At 40.0% G+C, this 22,959-nt stretch overlaps 1 protein-coding gene across 1 annotated transcript; it reads left to right on the forward strand.

Moving 5' to 3' along the window:
• cd34 (CD34 molecule) lies at nucleotides 1-22,798 on the forward strand. The gene is made up of 8 exons (XM_075475781.1): nucleotides 1-289; nucleotides 12,461-12,526; nucleotides 12,671-13,020; nucleotides 13,233-13,310; nucleotides 15,576-15,687; nucleotides 15,834-15,886; nucleotides 16,292-16,438; nucleotides 20,423-22,798. The coding sequence occupies exons 1-8, from the start codon at nucleotides 208-210 to the stop codon at nucleotides 20,612-20,614; spliced, it is 1,080 nt and encodes a 359-aa protein (XP_075331896.1). The 5' UTR covers nucleotides 1-207; the 3' UTR covers nucleotides 20,615-22,798.
• The last annotated feature ends 161 nt before the right edge of the window (nucleotides 22,799-22,959 follow it).

The raw sequence follows: 22,959 nt of genomic DNA on the forward strand, positions 1-22,959 counted from the left end.
GTGGAAAGCGCAGAGAGAGGCTGAAGGAGTGGGGTCGTATAAAGAGACACAGAACACAAGCCAGGCTTTATCCTTCTTGTCTGTCCCGCTCACTCAGACCTCACAGGAAACCTCCAACTCCCCCGACCGTCCAGCTCGCCTTCAGCTCCCAAACTTTTTCAGTTTCACACAAGTTCCCGCCATCTGCGCTGAGACTCAGCAGAGAGGATGGCTGCATCCATGTGGAGAATGAATGGGCTTTGCAGAAGCATGGCTGGAGTTCTGGTGCTCTGCGCTCTGTTGCTTAACAGTGAGTACACTTCTAATCAATTATAGTATAGACTGCTTTACATCTTTAATCCGTCCAGATGGGGTTTTATGTTGTAGGCCTATGTAGATTTTAATTCTTTCATTAGTTCTTTGTTGTTTTGTGAAACTTCCTAAAATTGTGGCGTAGTAACTAAGATTTAGTTTCATGTAGTAATAGCTAACACTCTTGTAGAAGTACTAGCTTTGATGTGTTTGTACACAGATGCATAGAAGCATGCTCAGCGGTGGGGTGGCTGCACACAAAGGATCTGCTCCGTTGCAGGAATCATTATGTTCTATATTCCGTTGTATGTATGCAATGTGCAAAATGGAGTTGGAATGCATATCAAATATAAGCTGGACACATAAAATCCCAGCCATAACATATATCTATTGATATATATGTACATTTATGTATCCCTGAATGTGTTTGTATTTTCATGTTAAAAATAGCTTATTTCATGCTTCTGGCAAAATGTGATCTGTTGAATTGTTTCTCCACTTAACTAGAAAAATATTTCATGCCCATGTGAGTGTGTGTGTGAGCTGCTTTGGTGCTACATATCACAGACGGACCACATAACACATGTGAATTCAACACAGAGCAAAAATAGTTCCTTTAAAAGTGCTCTGTACTGATCTGCAACGGTAAATGTGCGCTCTCTTGTGTGTGTGTGTGTGTGTGTGTGTGTGTGTGTGTGCTCAATGGGCAATCCAGCCCAAATCAGTCTGAGGCCTGATGCTAATTGTAGGGTGATGTGTGGCTTGGATGGCGCTCACCAGTAGTAAAGTGGGACTAGTTCTAGTTCAGGCTTTTGTAACGACTTCTGCAGAGCTGTAATGGCCCCATCTACGGGCACATGGGCAGTAAATATTTGGACTGACCTTGGGAGGACTAGGAGGAGTAATCCAGGCTGGTGGAAATAACTAAGGGTTTACTTTAAAAGGGAAAAGATCATGAGACGGCAGAACATGTTCATAGTTTGTGCAATAAAATGGCATACCGCAAACCCTCTGCAGCAGCCGCGTAACAGATGGTAATTAGATTTACATGAAAATCTAATTACTTTGGGTACTCCCCATCAAGTCAAGGCCTTTTTGCATTTATGCAGCCGATTATCACAAATCACAAACTGGCCTCAATGGCCCTTATGATTCATACAGCATACAACTCCTCCTGTACTTTTTTAACCTAGTTTGTACGAGGAAAAAAGATGTTGAATAAAACTTTCACTCAAAAGCTTTTTAATCAGGTAAAACACTAAAATAAATGTTGGGGAGAGCAAATACCTCTTTCAGTGTGAAAAAACAGACAACAGACTTGTTGATATGGAACAAATATTATGACAAAACTACTGTCAGACTGTATATTAAGAGTATAGATCTCTGTAGATCTCTAGAACAGATTGGACCTGAGTTTTGTCTTTTTTCAGCCTCTTCTCCAAGAATATGTGAATATTGGATTACCTTGATAATTCATTTAATTCTAAAACCAAGACCCCTTTGTCTGTTGTCCAATCTGCATATTACCACAGCCTGGTATTTACATCAACATTACTGAGCAAATGTCTTGAGCCGCCCCTCATTTCTTTATATATTGAACTCTTCTATAAGCATTTCTATAATCAGTCTTCAGAAACAGTTCTCAGGACTTCCTATTTGCTTGTCAGCTACCTTCTGTTCTGTTCTCTGTCCACGCTGCTTCAGGTCTGACCTCCATAAGATCTATTGCATCTGGTTTCAGTCCAGTTCTTGTGTTATTTGGGATATCTCAGCCTTTTCTCCATGTTTCCCTTTCTGAAGAAAGGCTTCTTGACAGCCACCCTCCCATTTCTCACGAGGCATGAATAGTAGAATAGTAGATGGACCAACTGAAGATCCAGAAGCATCTCTCAGGTCCTGTGTCAGGTCCTTGCTACGCTTAGACACAACACTGGTTCATCCCCTCAGTCGGGTGCCTTTTTTATGTTTCATAGGTCAGTGTTAAGTGGCTTGACAAACAAGAGAACACATTCCTCTGAAAATGACCAGGGACAATGAGTGAAAAAGTAGCCAATGTCCAAAGAAAAGCCTTGAAAGACCTTCAAAAAGCCTGTAGAACTATTAATCAAGAGCATTTTAAAAGATTACAAAACAGTCTGGCTCCTTGGAAGCAAAGTATAAAGAAATGGGGAGTGGCCTAAGACTTTTTGGACTGTACTGTAAATTTGATAAAAATTGCCTTTTAGGGATGCCATGTAGCACAAGTGGTTGAGCAGGTGCCTAATGTTCAGAGGCTGTAGTTCCTTAACGCAGCCCACTCTCTCTGTCCACCACTGTTGAACAAAGGCTACTTGTGCCCAAGAAAAACCTTTAAAAAAATTCTATTTTAAGTTGTACAAACAGTCCAACTGTGATTTTATTCATCCATCTTAGCATACATTGATACATTGTTGACACTTGTGGACAACTGGCACTGTGGCCTGATTTTAAAAAGTCACAATTACTACAGGAAACCAAAAACTGAACATCTCCTACCTAAATGCACTGGCTCACTGTGTCTTCATCCTACCAGCTATAACATTCTGTGTTGATAATCTGCGTGCTTGTGTTGCTATTATGGTGGTTGTTTAGATATGGTTTACACGGCCTCCCCTCAACTAGCCAAGTCACAAGAGACATCTGTTGCCTTATTGATTGCTTTTCACAATATAGGCCTATGCGGTTGCTGTGGTACTGTATATGGGTCAGATAAGTGGTCTGATGACGTCAATAGTCATTCAAAGACAGAAAGATGGAATGTTTCATGCTTCTTTATGGTTGTTTTGATCTAAATGAAGAAGAGTCTTTGTCAAACCATTCTGATAAATGCAGATTGTGCCCTGTTGCACATCTCCACGTCTGTGGAACTGTTATGGATCAATCTAAACTTTATCATTATTATTTGCAGTGAGAGACCAATAAAGGCACAAAAGAAAAGCCTGACTGAAACTATTTTTTTCTTTTTGATATGTGTCATATTTAAGTCAGATAGTATATGGTATTGTTAGTGCGATGTCCATGCTTACATTTTCCGGGTAGAAAATACACAGATGAAGGAAATACTGCCCCAAGAGCTAGAGTCAAACAAGTGGGGCAGTGTGTTTTCAAAACAACAAGTCTAGCAAAATGCTCCTGGTCAGCATTGGTGAGGACCTCCTGAAAGTGGTTCTGGAGGGGAAAAAACATTTAGCCCTGATGGGAGCAGGAGGATGTACTGGAACATGTCTTATCTGCAGCTGCTGCATATCTTATATTCTGCTCCAGCAGAATATGAACGATTCAACTTTTTCAAAGCCAAATGCCACTTTAAGAGCTCTTAGGTTATGTTCAGACTGCATGTGAAATTTGGCCCAAATCCAATTTTTTTTTTGCTCATATGTGACTTGGATCGGATTTTGTTTCATTACAGTGTGAACAACACAAGTAATCTGGAATCTGACTTTTTCAATTCCAATTTGGGCCACTTCACTAAGCGTTTTTTGCAATGCGACCTAAGTCTCCACGATAAAATTAGAATTTAAATGACTTCTACGAAATTCATGAAACTTCTACATCTACATCTCAATCGATGTTTATCACAAATCTGCGCAGGCGCACGTCGCCACATTGCTGACAGACAAAGTTATTTTTGATGTTTTGGCTTATTGAGTGGTGTAGATTGCAATAAAGCAGACAGAGAGATGGAAAAAAGAACCTTTGTTGAGACAGCTTTGCCACATTTAGGTCAATAATTCTGACTCTCCAGTAAGGACATTTGGTGTAAATTCCAACCTCCCATGGCTGTCGTTCAGTAGTTATGCAGGCGTGCAAATATGCAGCTCTGCAATAGGCATGCTTTTCTAGAGTTAGGTGATGTCATTCAACGCCTCTTAGAGTATGTTATAGGCAGTCTCTCTCTCTCAAGATTTCAGGGGAAAACCCGAGCTTTAAATCTGCTCCGGCGAAGGGGAAAAACATCTTGTCTCGCTTATTTCAGCTTGTCATCTACAATGACTCCTCCTGTTGCTAAGTCAGAGCCTCAGGCACAGCAGAATAAGCTGTGACAACTGCTGTTTGAAAAGACCACATTAAATCAAGATTTCCTCTCATGGTTGGAAGATTCTGGAATTTCTGTGCAAAAGCATCAAAGCCCAGTAGATACCCTTTGCATGTCACACATGAAGATTGATTGAATGCAAAAGAACTGGCAAAGAATTCTGAATTCTGGCAAGGAAATTATAAAAATTAAAAATCCAGTTTTATGCTGCAGTGGGACCAAAAATCAGCAGTGATATGCTGCTGTGCACACAAGGTTGAAACTTTGCCTCTCAGGTAGCAACCTCACCCAGCCAAAGAAAACATAGACAGAATATTGCCAGTCTCTTTCTTATGGCCCCCAGCTATTGATCGGCATTCTTGCAATCCCAAGTTGTGATGCTGAAGTTTGAATCACGTCATCTGGAGGGTGTGGGTCTTTTATATAAGCCTTGGCAGATAGTGGTCTTATGTCAGGCAAGGGTGTGTGTCCACTTGGGCCCAAAGTAATGGCTGGGAAGCGAAGTGAGCAAAAAAAGTAATTAACCCCAGAGCCTGCGTCAAGACGCCATTTACTTTAGTGAGTTCTGCGTGTGAAGGCCTGGTCGCTCAGCTTAAACTAGAATATTCAAACAAGCAAGGAGACAAGGAAAGTGTAGAATTTGTTTTTCTTTTTTTGAATTATCTCCATCTGATGCCAACTCTTTTCCAAAGAAAACACATAAAGAAACGTTAGGAAAACAAAAAGCACTGTCGCCATTGACTAACTGATCATCCAGGAAAAGGGCTTGACTTGTGAAATAGATCGTCTAGCAACAATATTTGTCTTGTAAAAAAATCCTAATGAAAAGCAGAAGACATGCTCGCATTCAAATCTTCCATTTCCAATTACTGCTGTTCTGGTGAGCTTGTTGTTCCTTATTTCCCTGGCACCCTGCTGCAATTTTACAGCTGTTGGGTTTTACCATCATCATCCTTCTGTTTCTCCTTCATCTTCATCCCCAAAACATTTACTGCTACAAGCCGCACCGAGGTTGATGAACACTAAATCAAATACCTCTGCTCAGAATCAAATTGCCTTTAAGGTCAGCTAATTAACAGCCTTGAGATTATAGTGAATTCTCAAAAAGTGACCTCACAACGCCCTCCTTGTCTTCTTGTGGCATCCTTGTTTGTTTTCACAGTGGTTCAAAACTAAAACTTAAGTATGCTCCACGCTCCAGTTTGATTATGATTTGACAGCAAACAGAAAGCACACAAAAAGAACATAATCTGTGTTGGATAACTGGGCTGGGCTGTCCTTACAGGGTTATACTGTTTACCCAGGGAAATAAAAACATTTAATGAGCCTTCACTGGGGCCTTTTGACTGCCAGAATAATGGCTCCTGGTAATTAATGCCCAATAAATTCCCTTTTGTTGAAGGCAGACTTTATACATCCTAATTGAAAACACAACATTGTGCCCTTTTGCCATTCTTTAAGGTCCTGAGTTTGGACTCCTTATTCATTTGTGTATGTGTACATCTCAGTATTTCCGTGCAAGTGCTTTCTTTTCCAGAGATACTGCAGTTGTCAGTAATATGTGGAAGGTTATCAGATTGTTGTTTTCATGTTTCTATCATCTCATCCCACTTTGGCTCCTTTGTCTCAGAGCTAGATTGCTTAGGGCCAAAGGTTTCAATGTCTTTGTACAACCTCTTTCCCCCACACGGTATTTTAAAACAGCAGCTGGAATTAGTCCGTGGACATCTGTTGGTGTAACTGAGAGTAGGGCAATGGGCAGCTTCTTGAGGCAGCTAGTTTTACCAGTTCCTAATCTACTTAGAAAATGGACAGACTGTTTACCAAACAGGTTTTCGGTGTCACTGCCCCACTGAAACTATTTTAATGAGTAAATTAGAGACAGAATAAAAACAGTAGTCAGTAGCTGATATCAATCATAATGTAATGTTTTCATTTTTTGCTCTCTCCTCCAAGGCTGCTCTCAGCCTTGTGGCATAGATAGAGAGAAAACAGAGGAAAAATGAGGTCTGGGTAAAATAGAAATTCTGTATAATTCAGTTAAGTCAAATTTTTCCATCAGAGGACAGTCTCTGCATTGTATCCCATGATAGTCATTGTGATTTTAATCCCACCTCAGGAGTGTGACCCCGGTGACGTGTGTTATCTCTGCTACCCAGCATGTTTGCCTCTGAGGTCACGGTGTGCCACGTGCTGTGACAGCCACATCCTGTGATAGGATGTGCATGGATACCATTCCAATGCTGTTGATTCATTTTTTTCATTATTTCCTCAAAACTATCTCGTGTTTTGTTTGAAAACATGAAGGGTGTGGGCAGGATGGGAAAAAAAAAAATCAACATTTGCCACCCATCCGTGCAGAAACAAAAATAGTGCTCATGTTCAGGCCTTTGAGTGGTGTGTTCTTGGGATTAAGTTTTTAGAGGAATTTCCCAATTGCAACAGAATAGTAGTAAAATGGACTGCCTTGCAACTACAAGGAACTTCTGCTACTACTGTCCTGCTGGAGAATATGTCATCTGCCAGTGCATTCAGCCGAGTACCTGCTGGATTATAGTGATTTTGAAATACTGTATGTACAGTTTAAGTATATGAGAATAAGACTATAGGACAAGATCTTTTTTCATTTCTATAATTTTATGTCTGCACTGAAGTAGCAATGTAGCATTTCTTTGAATAGGGAATATGGCAGGAAGGAGTAAGGCAGATTTTGAGGTCCTCTGTGGACATCTGGATAACTAATGGAACAAGGGTGTGGCTTATTATGACAGCCAAGGTGTTGTCCCTGCAGTCAGGGTGGAGGTTAAATGAAGTCCCTAGATGTAGGGCTGAAACTTTTCTTCTTTTTCATGAGTTCACAGTACAGCCCATATGCAGAGAAGGAAAGAGCTCCCTGAGGAAACTTACTGCAGCTGCTACAATCTTCCCCCACGCCTCTTAAGGCCACCACCCCAGTCTCCCCAGGGAGGAAGCAGGCCTCATCCTCAAATACCATACGTTATAAGTAAAGAACCTCTGTCTCCTGCCCACACTCTTCAAATGCAGCCATTTAATCAGGTGTGACAGTGTTTGTTTTTGCTGCAATTTCCTGCTTCTTCCTCACCCTAGATTCAAAAGCAGGAATGGCAGCCACAATGAGAAGTTACACTTGAGAGACAGAGTGAAGAAAGCTGTGAAAGATAAGTGGCCCAAGAATATAGTAAATAACTAACTGCGAGAGCACTGAAGCACACATACACACATGCACAGAGTCTGGGTGCAGCTGCTAACAGTTATATGACAACAAAAGATTTTTGTAAGTTCACTTATTTTAAGCTAGATCAGGGTCCAGAAAAACAAATTCAACAAGAAATGGCCTCAGCCCCTTTGATAATATTTATTAAAATAATTAGCATACCTCGAGTGAGACACATTCCCCATTGTCACGACGTGCTTGGTTTAGGGGCCTCACATACCATCTATGAAACCGCCATTGTCGCTTTTTCTGTCGTGATCTCAAGATTAACAAAATGCTAACCTCTTCTACTGACACCCAGTTCTCTTTTTAAAACCCCAGAGCATCGACTGCCTGTAGTTACTTCTGAAACTTTGGCTCCCTCAGTCAGTATGGGGTCCTCCTCAATGTGCCGCTGCTGGTGTGTTGCCAGATCTGCATTACTACTTGTTCTCAGTATTTCTCTTCAGTTTAAATAGACGGTAAGTAGCTTCTGAAAATTCTGGCATCGAGGAGAGACGCGTTTCCGTGATGAAGGTAGAAGAGTTGGTTAGCTAATAGCTATTTAGAGGCTAATGCGTTGTCCTAAGACAATTAATAAAGTTCAAGTGTTGTGTGTATAACACATACACACAATCTCACTGTTAGTGGTTTTAGACCTGTCTAGGTCTGGATTCTAAGCAGAAGATTTCTGAAAAACTGTTTTACATTCCAACCTCACAATACAATAAAACACATTTCTCAATTTACATGTTTAAAGTCTTCGTTGTGGAAAATGCATAATAGGCTTCTATTCAAATCTCTGAATTTGCTTTACTTTGATTTTAATAACTGGTAAAATGTGTGTGTCCTCCCATGTGGGCCTCTGGTAGTATCAATATTTCAAACTTGTTGACTGTACTCCCTCCAGAGGGAGTGATGTGCTCTGTATTCTTTAGCTGTGTGATTGTAGACCAGTGTCCGTAAAATGATGTTGTTGGATCTGTTTGTGCGTTTCAGAGGAGGTGGAAGGTTCTCCCCGTAGAGGAGGAGGGCTTGTTAAAAAAATTTGCTTCTGGCTTTTATAACAATATCAGTATACGAACTAACGATCAGACATGGCCTCCTTTCTTGAGCTCATCTGCCCTCGGCTCTGTCTGCAGAGGACACAGATGATTCACCTCCCGGCACAGAGCTATTCCCAACATAATGAATGATGATGTGCCTTGTGTCACTTCAGTTGTTCTTACTGTAATCAATTTCTCTATATTATCCACTACAGTCAGATGGGAAATTCTTAACAATACCCCCAGGGGTTATGTAGACTTTATTTTTGACCTGATATCTACCATGCTGACAGTGTAACTGAAGTCTGGAGTTGTTCATCACGCCGTTAAAAGCTAAGTATCAACTGAGCTACAGTTCTGTCAGCTTATCGAAACCAGCGATTTAGCTCATTTTGGTTCCGTGAATCTTCTTTAAATGTATCCGCAGACGTGCCTTGTGACGTAAGACGCCTAAATCATGTGACAAATTTTATTTGCCATGTGCACATTAGGTCTCTGCCATTGTTTTACCCTACAATTGCTTTTTAAGTTACGATTTAGTTCTTAACATCTGGCATGGTTACACAGCTCATCAAAAAATAGAACACCCAGGCGAAAAAGCTTCAAGGAGGACACCCAGGACAGGAAATCAACTTGATGTAGTGAAGAGTGTGAAGAGCAAGATTTACTTGAACCCAGAGGTTACATAATGCACAGCTTTGGCTTTCCGCTCTATGACCCCACAAGAAACTCTGCGGAGAGCGGCCAAGACTGTGTTTATGATGGAGATGTGCTACAGTATGTATGTTTCTCAGTGTTTGTGTTGAGACTGGAGGTTCTATGGGTTCATGTTGATGCTTGGGAGGGGAGTGTTAGCTGGGAATACAGTGAGATTTTTCACACAGCTGTCTGAGGTGTCCACAATGGGGGAGTGCTCCTGTGTATAAATGTCTGACATATTGGACATGATTTCCACATGTAAGCATTGTGCAACAGCTGATATTTTAATAAGAAATGTAATTTAATTGTAGATATTGTATTTCAGTCAATACCAGTGGCTCAGACAGAGCTGTTAAAACTTTCAAAAGATTCTATCTATCCTGAGAGCGGCAAGTCTTCAAATCCTGCAAGTCCGAATGTGGGTGAAAACGGCCCCGTGGATTAAAAGGTTATAGGAACTGCCAAAGGTTCCTACAGTCCGAATGCGGCTAATATGACCATACAGGTTACCATACCCATAATGGCGACCTGCAAAGTACCACCACCGCAAGTGGCAGGAGCGAAAACATCAGAAAATGCTCATATTCTGTCATTATTATTATCAATTCTTTCCATAAACAAGCTACAAAGTCTCCATGAATCTCCCACATTATTGCCCAATCAAATAAACCAACGTATTATGCCCACCTCTGTCAGTAAACCAGCTGCGCATCAAACACTTCGGATAATGTTTAGTATGTTGTTTCCAGTGTTCAGGTAGAACACGCTTGAGGAGAAAACCATACGTTTCATAAACTGATCCACAGTGGTGGACATACATATCATGGTGGCCTCTTGGAAGAATGGTTGAAACCCTACCTTTTGTTTGTGGTTCTACGGTTCCACACTGAGCTTGAAATGAAATCCAGAGTGTGTTTAAGTCAATTGTGTTTATGGGATTGCGAACTTACTCTAAACATCTGATTCCACTGCACTTTCATAAACGTATCTGGTGATTAACTAAATCATGGTAGAGGTGAGTCAAACACATTTTTCTTTAACAGCAGAAAAGTTTTGGTTGTACGTACCTCTGTTTACACATTACATTGGATTTATTCCATGTGGTGGCGAGTGTTTAGAGATGACGATGCAGATACTGATACTGAGGCTGCCACAGCTATTCTGCATGGGTGTGGCTCTACTAGAAAGAGTTCTCTGTGTATATGTGTGGCTGTAATAAAACAACACCAATTAAAGTGAACAAAGCTGTATAATAATGCTATCTGTCTGTGAGATCAACAGAGTTCAAAAGGGGTCAAAGTTATTCACATGTACTCAGGAAATGCTTTCCTCAGTTCAAATGAAGACATGATTTTTGATCTTCAGGAAATGCTTTTTAATCTTCCCACGTCTTCACCCCACCTAAATGAACCCAGAAATTACTGCGGAAACAGAATCTCTGGCAGAAAATGAATGCGTGGTCAGGAGGTCATACACTTTTGACCAGGCTGTTGCTTTGCATAGACAGCCGACAGTGAGGATAAGCTCATATGTGGCTACTAATTACTCTGTGCCCTTGAGAACTAGTGCCAAATTAGGTGGTGCATGAGGTTTGAATCACCATGACAAGCTGTTCAAACCTACCCTCTGCCCTGACCTCATTACTGCAATAGTTTCACTGAGAGCATGCTTAAGATAGTGTTCATTGTTACAAAAGAACAGCAGCCTAGATGGGATTTAATGATTATTCAGTTAAAAAAAAAAAAAAATGGATTCCAACTTCCTCTCTATCTATGAGTAAAATGACATTAAATGCATTCAGGTTGTTCAGATTGTTAGGTGCTTGCCCCAGGGCTCTGCAGGCTGCATTCACACTGGGTAGAACAAAAGAAACACCTTGCATCCTGACATATAGGATCATAGTGCCAAGCTTTAGGCATGAAGTTAAGAACCTAAGTGTGTTGCTTTTGGTTTGATGGGTATTCGGTGTGTTGCATTTTCCCAGTCGCTGAATTGAATTTTAGCATTGCTTTTGGATTTAATTTGGATGTGTCAGTGGTGCTTTTGCAGATCTTCAAGTTTCAAGCTCACAGAAAAATCTCAGTGTTTTAGTCAGAAAGACTGAGATTTCTTAAAGATGCATTTGTCTTTCTCATCTTCCTGTTGCACAAACTACTGTTTTGGTGCTGTTCTCGTGCGCTGTTAATGTTGACAATATTGTCATCTACTGGCCTGGCATGAAAATTTTAACTTTTGTGGGAATTTCTGCGTTTTTCGTCTGGACCATAAACTGTAAAACAAAAAAAAACAAGAAACCAATCAATTCAAAACTAAAACCCAACACTGTGACAGATGAAGCTGCCGCTGTCACTCAGGGGTGGCAGGACACGGATGCGGACTTCAGAGGTAAAAAGCAAACTTTGTTTATTTATCAAAACAGAGTCAACAAAAGGCGTGGCTGAGCCGGATAACAAAACTAGACTGTGGAAAAATAATTCATGAGTAAGACTGTGACAAAAAACAAAAGCCTTGGCTTGACATGGCGTGAGCGTACTTAACTAGGATAGCCGTGGCATAGCATGAAAGGAGAATGGTGTAATCGGGGTAGGAATTCACAACTGAAAGAGGAAACCTGGAAACTAAATACTGAACAGGGTGATTGGTAAATGGGTGCAGCTGAAGACCATGAACAGGTGACGTGGGCTGAACTAATGACCAGAACATGGGGACTGAGGAAAAAACAATGGCAAAACTTAACTAAACATGAACTTAAAAACTAAGACGTGAAATAACCTAAAACATGATGAAACACAGAACTAAAAACATGGGGAAAACCCCATGGACGTGACAGCCGCAGAGACTGCAACGCAAACTAAGGCAATAATAGTTCCTTAGCACCCAGTTGTTTCGGACCGCATTTAGAAAATATCATCTTTCTCAGGTCAGTGTCACAGCAAGATTATATCAATCTTGTATCAAGTAAATAAATACAGATTTCAATTTAAAAAAAACCTTATATATGAATCAAGGATGAGATTGTAACGTTAGTAATGGCAACATTACACTTCCTGTCTATACTCATGTAGCACATCATAAAACACAAGGTGCAGAGCTGCAACAAAGAGCAACACTCACAGAATTAAAGTCTTTATTTCATTTGCTTCTTCTGTCTTGCAGGTAAGGTGGTGTGTCAAGATGACCCAACAGATGCATCAGCTTCACCGGCTGCAGGCGTCACTGCTGGTAGGAGCATTGATAAATGCGCAGTGAGATTTGACAAAAGCACTGAGATCATTTTGTTTTTTTATTCTACATCGTATTGCTCCATATAAAAGGAAACTATTGTGGGCTGCAGTGACGAGTGTTGTCCTTGCATTGTGTTCACAGTGACAGATGCTGCAGACGCTGCAGATGCTGCAGACGCTGCAGATGCTGCAGACGCTGCAGACGCTGCAGATGCTGCTGACGCTGCAGACGCCGCAGACGCTGCAGATGCTGCAGACGCTACTGCAGCCTCTGCTTCAGCTGCTGCTCCCGTTGTCACTGCTGCCCCAGATGCAGGTGACCCTCTGATTGTTGCAGGCAGTGGAGAACCTAGTACGCCTTCCGCTGCTCCAAATGATAACTCGTTACAAGCTACCCCTTCAGAGGGCACGACTGCCCCCGTTGCTGTAGACGATAAAGAGACTGCACCTGTTCCAGTTCAGGTTGAGCCCCTCATTGTTAAAACTGTTGTGGTAAGTACTTGATTGAGTCATTTTCAGATAGTGCTCCACTTCTTAGTTAGCAGCACGCTATTACCACATGATCAAAAATAAAAAATGAACAGAAAATCAGCCATTTTTAATTCATATTTCTGTGTTTCACTTCGATGGGACAAGTGTTTACAATGGATGACTTGTGCTATGGTCATAAGTTACACAGTATGATCTGCTTTGTGTCTTCACAGCCTGATGTGAAGTGTGTTGGAAAAGAGGATGTCCCAGAAAGCAGCGCTGTCAAGGCTGTAATGAAAACAGATGACTGTGTGAGTGCAAGTCTGTCCATCTTTTACAACCCCTTTACGTTCCCTTACTTCCTGACCAACCACAGGCAATATCAAGCTACCAACAGCTGCAGTTTTTGTCATGAAAATATTCAGTCAAACAGTGAAATGAGAGAAGAGAACTGGTTCCAGTTTCTTTTCTGGAGTAATTTTCCTCCTACCAAGACCTTTATCTGAGCCTCTTCCACTTGTGCCCAGAGGAAGTTTCTGATTCCACTAAAAGGAAGAGGATATAAATGTTTTAAAGAGCTGTAGTTTGAAATGTGGTACTGACAAAGGTAGATCTTTTCTCACACATTTATTGGATGTTGTAGATCTTGAGCTCCTGGTTTAAGACATTAAAAGAAGATGGCTGATGTTTCTGCTTTTGCTCTGAGGTCTGTCAAGATAAATGTTTGTGGTTTAATTAGCTGGGTGCTGATGTTACAGATAGACTTTAATAGACACACATAACTCTTCAAAGCAAAACAATAGTTTGATGTCTCATTGCTACCTTGTAAGCTCCAGTATAATTTCCTTATCTAAAATGATCAAGTCACCAAAAATTTGATGATACTTTAAGCATAAATGTCATGTCACTAAAAATGCATGACTTTATGGGGCTGCTGTAACATAAAGGTTTAGGTCACTTGCCAAACACAAAGCTCCCCGGGAATTGCATGGCAATTTTAGATACATAGGACTTTAACAAGATCATATTAAGGATATAAATCTGTTCTAAAAAGGACAATTTTCCTAATTACTACCATGGCATCCTTACGGAATATAGATGATATTTTGAGTATACTACCCTAAGTGGTCATTACGGCAACTGTATGTGTAGTGTAAAACCTGCGATTACAATTATGTCCAAAAATTTATGTTTTTTAGTTCTATCCGGGATTGCTTGTTCACCCTAGTTTTGATTTCTAACCCTAGTGGAGTCACATTACAGCCTAAAACTAAACAAATCACATCCAAGAAGGCGACAGTCAGGTTGTAAAAAAAGTGCTTTAGACCTAACCATGATTGTTTTCTAACTATGACCAAGATAAGTGTTGTTGTTTTATTAACTGAATGTAACTTTGATAAAAACAGGTAAGATTTGTTGGTCTTGAGGTCATGTAACACGCATGCCTCCAGTTGAGGGCGCCGCATGTGACTGCTCACCATTCACCCCCTGTAGCAAGGGCTGGCGCGTGTCAAAATTTATGTCAGCAATTGTAGAGTCAACACAATGCCAGAATTGTTAGAATTATTAAAAAATGGTGCCCTGACAACACAGGAATAGAGAAGTCGTAGAGAAAGTACAATATGCATAAACAAACATAGCAACTCAGTTCAAACTACAACTGTTTTTGTAAGATATACAATCGTTTTAATCGTATCTTCTTGGGTTTGATGGGTTGTACCCATGCCTGTAGAGACAAACCTGTTTGCACACTCTTCCCTGCAGCTCATCCTGTTTTTCAAATCTGCCCTCAGGTTACAAAAATCAAAAAAAGCAAAGCCAGGACCATCTGCAGAGGTCACATGTCCAACTCAAACTGAAACTTAACATGGACATATACATGGACACTTTTATACTTATATACTGTTATAGTATAACATATACTGCCAATTCTCATATTCAAGTGACAGTTAACTTGAAACGTGCAAAGCAAAGCAATGCAAAATACCAATAATCAGCTTTATGCATGTGCTACATGTGATGTCAAAGAAGGGCTTGAGGCAATGCAGGACGCCATCGCTCACAAGTAGAAGATGAAGATCAGAGTGAATTCCATGGGAGTAATTTTGCAGCTTGAGTTCCGCCCTTCTGTGTTTCTTGCTCCTTGTCTGAAAGATCCTAGAGCTTCAGTGTTGGTAGAGTCCAGCTGTGGGCTGACTTCCAACTAACTGAGAATTTGGAATTTGCTCACAGTGGTCTTCAGGGGTTTCTGAGAGCCTACTGGATTACATTACAGAAAAATGACGAGCGTGCTGTTGTGCAAGGAGGTGATATCATAAGTCATGACTGAGATGGGAAAAATAAGGTGTGGTCAGCAAGTTTTCCATTTAACTGCATTTTGGAAAACAAAGGCCTGTGTGGCTAATACAGAAACACACATCTGATTGTCACCCTGTAAATGTCTGTAAATGAAGGAAAAGGTTAAAAATTGTTTATGCTTTTGAGTTAAAGATCAGTGTTAACTTGCCCCAGATATTGTAAATATACAGGAGCATGTTTTGAACATTACCCTTTTAAATGTAATTGTTTACTTATAGGAGGAAACAAAGCGTATTATTCAAGAGAATCCTGCAGGCTGGTGCCCCTTGGAAAGCTGTAATCTAGACATTTTCCAAGAGGGCAACACAGTGTTAGTGGCCAGCAAAGATGGTGAGTATTGATGGCATTCATTATATTATAGTATGTATTTGCACTTGTTTTATCTCTTCATGGATTATATTTAATCATGCATTATTATGTGGCAATGATTGTATCATTAGAAATGATGTAATTATAAAACTTTGTTGCACTTGCAGCTGAGTTGGGTACACTGGCTGAAGCCCTCCAGAGCGAACATTTGAAAGACAAGGTAAGCCATAGACATGCAACTCTTATTGCCTGTCTTAACTCATTTATAGATGTACACTAATTCTCAACAGTACACCATATTTTTCATTGTATACTGTTCCAGCAGTTAATATGACACACATCAGTAGTTTTAACCACCAACCTGCAGCTCTGGAATGTTTTTGTTGAATAAATGTCATAAGAAAGAATGCACTACCGTTCATTCTCAAGATCATGAGTAGATTAGTCTCTACAACTCACAATTTATTTAGAAATATATAAAAGTGGCCGGGGACAGGGACGTCTGGGTTTCTCTGCTTAAGCTGCTGCCCCCGCGACCCGACTCCCGGAGAAGCGGAAGATGATGGATGGATGGAATAATTTGTATTCTTTTGTCCACAACCCCATCTCTTGAACTTTCTTGTAGTTGGGTGTGACAAAGACTGAGACTCCATCATCATCAGGCTCTTCTGTATTTGTGGCAATACTGGTCACTGGTCTGCTTGCTGCCATTGCAATCACGGTGGGATACTTCAAATTCCAGCGCAGGCCTAACGCCAAGGGAGCGATGCTGGTAAGCATAGTTTTACACTTCCTGTTCAAATTTGTTGTCCTCTGTGTTTCCGCTGTGGGTCTAATCTGGTTTACATGTTCACTCAGCAGTACAATAAGTTGGAAATAATTTTGCATTTTCCCCTGCAGGTACTACAGTGCATTATGCGGAGCATATTAGTGTCAGCAAGGTTTCTCGTTTGCTCATGTGTAATCTTTCTGTTTCATTTACAAATTTAAATTGAATTTCTTCCCATATCACCTGTCGGGGTGTCTTATCATGAAATGCTTTTTTCCATTGTGCATTTATTACAGGTTCTCAATCTATCTGAATGAATTTTGATGGGTAAAGTTCATGCATTAGCACATATTAAATCAAAACAGCACCACTTCCTATTAAGTGAATGCCTGCCAGTGTTTTAATTCAGAGATGCTGCTGGACAGCCATCAGAGAAAATGTGCAAAGAAGAGAGTGTGCGTAATCCACAGACCCACGCCCTATGGATTGCAAAACCCACTGTTTCATCTACTAGCCAGACACAGCTGTTTCTCTGCAACATTCACAAAATCCCATGATAGAAACCACATAAGAGTGGGTGTTTGTATGAGTTAATAGATAATATGGGAAACACACTGGGTTAGTGGATCTGTCTGTCAATGAATGGGTTTCTATGTGCATTACTTCAACAAGAGATGAAATGTTGAATTTGAACCCCGATGAGACTATCAATTTTAGTACATAAAATCCAGTGAAAAAGAAAAGTACTCCTTGCTTTTATGCTAAGATTTTACATAACAGGACATAATGAAAATAACCTATTGCAATTAGAAAAAAATACAATCTCAGTAGAGCAACAGGACATTATATATTACACTATTCATCAAACAATGTCCAGGCCAAAAAGCAGGATGTGGAAAACTCTAGACATCCAACTGCTTCCATAGAAATGAACTGGGAAAGTAGCAGCCAGGTGCTGCTAATCAAATGCATTCAAATGTATTGATACCCAGCTGGTGTGAGCACCCATACAGATACAGAAGTTTTGTCAGTTTGGTGTTCCAGAGTATTCAGGTGTATATTAAAGCAATAGCAAAGAAAAAATACATCTGCAATGATCTTATAGAAGCCATTACTGCTGCCCATCAATCTCGAAAGGGTTATGACGCCATTTCCAAATAATTTGGAGTCCATCATTCTAAAGAAAGAAAAAAATGATTCACAAGTGGAAAACATTCAAGGCAGGTGCCAATTTTTCCAGATGTAGATATCCCACCAAGTTCACCCCAACATCAAATGCTCAGATACTGAAAGAAACTGCAAAAAAGAGCTACATCTCAGACTCTACAAGCCTCAGTTAGCATCTTAAATGTTAAAGTGTGCGACTGTACACTTAGGAAAAGACTGAAAAAGTATGGCTTTTTTTGGAGAGGTTCTCAGGAAAAATCCTCTTCTCTCTAAAAAGAGCATTCCATAGCCAAGGAGCCCTAACAACCCTAACAGTGCTTGGTCCCCTTTAATCTTCAGGTGGGAACAACCAGTAAATTCCTACACAGTGAAATGGACTGCATCCAAATCATTGAAAGTTAAATTGCCCAGTTTAAAGAGAATCGTGAACCTCATAGAGAAGAGCTGAACAACACTTCAACTCTTCATATCAAGTTGAGTAGATTATTCATCACTCATAGCTGAAAAGAGAGAGAGCTTACATAACATTTTGCATATGTATTGTCTTACTAATTATTAGACATTGTTATCACTGGTGGGATTTAAGGAGTTAAGTTACCTAAAAACAACAACGTTCCAAACTCTTTAAAACTTAACTTATATCTTAAGGCAGTCAAGCTATTGCTGACATTAGCATATTAGCAGTCAAAGCTAAAAAGTTTTTCTCAAAGTTAAAGATGCATTTCAAGTCACCTCCTTCTCAGGCTAAGAAAGAGTCCTCTCTTGTATTTGAAAAACACATAAAGTATCCATCCTAACAAGCAGTCCTAGCAATGGTCCCACTGTCAGTTGAACACTGCATAAAAAACATAAAAAAAACACAGCTGAAAAACTGGCAATTTTTTTTAAGTGTTTCTCAAAAGTGGGATCAATATCAACAAGAACACCCAAGTTCCTCACACTGGATTTAACATGAGCTAATAATGGACCAAGGGAAGACTGGATGATGCTGATTATCCAAAAACAACAAGGATCTCAGTTTTATCTGCGTTTAATCTTAAAAATTTGACGATGTTAATTTTTCAATATGTAGGTTGATCATTTTTTTATAGTTCTATCTATCGATTTATTATTTTCTGACACTGGAGAAGTTTGACTTGAGTGTATAGGCACGTGTCATCAGCATAACAGTGGAATTAAGTTTTACGTTTCTGAATAATTTGACTGAGTGGAAGCTTGGAGAAAATAGTACTGTCCCTCGTATCTGTCCCTGAGGGATTCCATAATTGATAAAAGTTTGAGGTGAGAGACCATGTTGGTTTGTGAAAACCATTCCAAGGCTATTTTCAGATATACCTTCCCAGAAGTGAGTGGTTGACATTATCAAAAGCTGCACTTGATTGTCTCAAGTATAAGTACAAGAATGGACCAATCAACAGAGCCAGCAGTTCAGTCTCAGTACCAGTGGCGGCTCCTGACGTTTTTTTTAGGTAGTGCAATTTCCAGTCTGTGAAAGCTGCATCAGAGTGTGCTGTGCGAAGCTGAACCGATTGCACTGATGCAAACCTGTTATGTTCCCACGCAGGAAATAAAATGTCCAATCGTCCAGAAACTCCTTGTCTTCCTTAAATAAACACAACGCAGAGTCGAGGGGTTATTTGGTCTGCCAAATAACCAAAGTGACTGCAATTTCCCCCCGTTATGTCCATAAGTACCATAAAAGTCTATAGGACTGAGGTATATTTGTGTAGGTAGCATAAATTATTGAAATAATTTTTAATATTTTTTTGTTATTTTTTGCATAATTTGCCAATCAGTTAATATTACACCTTAACCATTATTTATTTATTTTCCTCATATTGTTCCAGGAGTCTATGAAATAAGTAAACACATAAGCTCTTAATGATAAGATTCATTCAATTTTCATTCTGAAGATTGTAATTAAAATGACAGCATATAAATCCAAATCAAGTGTTTATTGAAGTTTTGGAAAATATGACTTAGAAAAGCATAAACAATTGTCAAACATGGTTAAGTGCAGCTTACTTATGTGAGATTTCTCTCTTTTTTAAATATAATACTGCACCATTAACAATGAATGTGTCATTATACATTCTGCTATTATTGTCAACATTATATAAAAGATTTAAATCATTACAAGTCAATGACAGGGCACAAAAGGTTAAGTTATTTAGCTACATCAAATGCTACCTCGAAAAATACCAGGGTTGGTGGAGCCCTGGGTTTCATCTTTGCCTCGCAAGGCTAGCTCCAAAATCCTGCAAAATTCTTCCAAACTTCCTTCTCCGCATTAGTACGACAACTAAAGTTTACTTCTTTCAGAAACACTACCGTATTGTTGCACTCGACACTCACCATCTTCTTCGTAGAATGTTCATGGTCCCGCGCAACAGACATATGACGAAAGCACGTTGTGCGTCGTTTGTGCGTGCACATAAAGCCTAATAGAAAATGTATTGGGAGCATGATTTTTGAAAAAAAACTGACGTACCATTAATGTCAATGGCAGATTTCTGGCGCAAATTCGACCATGACAGAAATCGCCCCAAATGGGCGTGGCAACACCAGGCGCGACCTTAATCTGATTGGACAATGACATATACAACCAGTTTGCCTACAGTAGATCAGTCCCGCCTTAGCAACTAGATAAAAAAAAACAAAAAAAAAAAACCTCCGTGTTTGGTAGTGCGTCGCACAAATCGCCCCTATGAAAGAACCGCCGCTGCTCAGTACTGTGAAACTCACTTAAACCTCACTAAAATATACCTGGCTGAAACTTTCTTTTCTTTTAATTCAATGTTTCTTGTGGTAAATTTGCAGGCAGAGGAGGTCAATCCAGTGGATCAAGAGAATCAGGGTAACACCCTTTTATCTGTGGCCCCTCTCAGCCCCCCTCCTGAAACCCAGGAGAAACCCAGTGTAAATGGAGAGTCCCCTGAGGCAGCCAAGACGCAGACTCCTCCCCCTACCAATGGTCACTCTACCGCCAAGACAGCAGACACAGAGCTGTGAAAAAGTCCCTCAGTAACTCCAGGAATATCCTCCCACAAACACACTCATCCATACACATGCATACAGGTCTATACAAAGATTTTTTTTTAAATCCAATCCTGCCCAGCCATAGAGGCCACAGCAAAGTGGACATCAGAGATTATAACAATCTCCTTTACATCCACACTCTGTTGTTACAGGCCTCTTGACTCCTACTTTGGCTGCGTGTCACAACAAACATCGGGAAAACTTGCCTGATGATGACAATATTCACAGAGATGAAAGACGTTGATGATGACGAAGGCTAAGTCCCTGGGTTGTTGATGGCAGTCAGGCTGGAGACCAGAGAGGAGATTGGCAGTTCTGGGTGTGAGGAGGGTGTTTTTAGTGTTAATCAGCACTGGCTCCTGGGATGACTGCAGCCTCTGAAGTCACAGCAATGTGCTGTCAAACCCTGCAGAGTCTCTGCATGTCATCTGGTTTTAAGCTTCCTCCACTACTAAATACAACATAAGCACATAAATAGACTTGTTCCTTAGTTAATGTAAAGCCAAAACAGACAGAGACAAAAGACATCCCGCTACCTTGTAATCTGTCGACATACTTGTCAGAAAATGCATTGGGCTCTAATTCTGAGTGTGCCTAACTGTAGGTGTGCAAATATGTGTGCTTGTGCTATATGTATGAGTTTACATGTACTTAAATCTCTGTTATGCATAGGCTGTATATATTAACACATGCATCTAACCTGCTCTTACATAATGTACTGTACGTATGAGTACTTGATAATGAGAGAAAGACTTTGACTGCTTGAATAATGAGTGTGAATGTGCATGTGACATTAGCCATGAAAACTGTACAGTTTTGTAAAAATTAGTTGAAGGCTTATTGAACTGCAACCAATTGTGATGGTGAAGAAGAAGGAGAATTGAAGCTTCACACTATTTTTATCAGAAAAGGAGGAATCTACCAACGTGTCACAAAGTTGACTGTTTGACTAAGAAACTTTCACTGCCAGCTCTTTCTTTCCATTTGTCCATTTGCCAGTTATTATCATTTCAGTACACTGAAAATGCTTGTCTTGTTTTTATTCTATGTAGATACACTTGCTATGTTCATTCTATGTGCTATATATTTTCATTTCATAACTGTACTTAGAAATGCATTTGTGGCACCTTTAACAATGTTTGATCTTAGCCATATTATGATGAAATGTACTCAAGGACTATAATAAGTCTGGGATTTATTTTTTTTCTCACTTTTTGTTGACATAACTGATATTACAAAGAAAGACTTTAGATAACTGCAACAGAAAAACATAAACAAATACAAGCAGGATGCTTTGAAAGGGTTTCTCCTTTTGAGCAATTTAGTATCTGTTCTTTGCTTTCATTCCAACATCAATGTTTAATGTTACTAGCCGCCTTACAGTGTAAATTGAATTGAAAACCAATAAAGACAAGAAATGTCTTACGATTGTTCAACCTCATTTTATCGAGAAAACGAAACATCATCAATCATCATAAAAGGGAGTGGAAAGAGCACTGAGGTTTTTACACACAGACACACGTACACATGCAAGCTTACACACACGCATACATGCATCTGTTCCCTGACACACAAAACAGAATTTAAATCCCACTCAAGCCAAAAGGTTGCACAGCTGGTTTGCATAAGCGGTAGTAATGACATCATTCACACTGTTTTGTCTTTCTCTCCGTGGGTGTGGCAGCGAAAACATCCCCCAGCTGTCTTTAATAAACAGCTCTGGACATGTTGATGAGCCAAACACCATGTCATGTTCATACACATACAGAAATGACCTATGTATTCATAATGTATTTAGACTGATGTATTCAAGAATTCATCTGTCAATGTACTTTTTAGTTCCAGTTCATTAACACCTACTCTTTTTTTCTTCAAGATCAAGTCCTGTGGGGATTCCTACCCTGCCCTGTCTCATTCCACAGTCTGTGAGGAAAATAATACCTCAATGGCCGTTTATCATTGCTGTAGAAAGGTGCTTGTTTACATAAGTAGTCACAAAGTCAAGCCATCACATTAAGCACGTACCACAGACACGAATGTATTGAGTTGAATATTGTCAGTTACAATATGAGATGGGTTGACTGCTGCATGTTGCAGATCTAAAAGGTAAAGTCTCAGTGAAAGTGGACTTTGCATTATGTATACACGATAGCATGCATCCCTGTTATCTGCAACCTACCTGACCTGCAGTGTTGTTACATTTTACAGACAGAATAAAACTGCATGTGAGTGCACGAGTTGAACTTTCTATTGCTTCTTAAGGATATGTAAACATTTCTCAGGCAGTCATATTTTCCCATGTAACTGTTAATAGTATC

Source organism: Odontesthes bonariensis, chromosome 10 (genome assembly GCF_027942865.1).
Source record: "Odontesthes bonariensis isolate fOdoBon6 chromosome 10, fOdoBon6.hap1, whole genome shotgun sequence".
Taxonomy (NCBI): Eukaryota; Metazoa; Chordata; class Actinopteri; order Atheriniformes; family Atherinopsidae; genus Odontesthes; species Odontesthes bonariensis.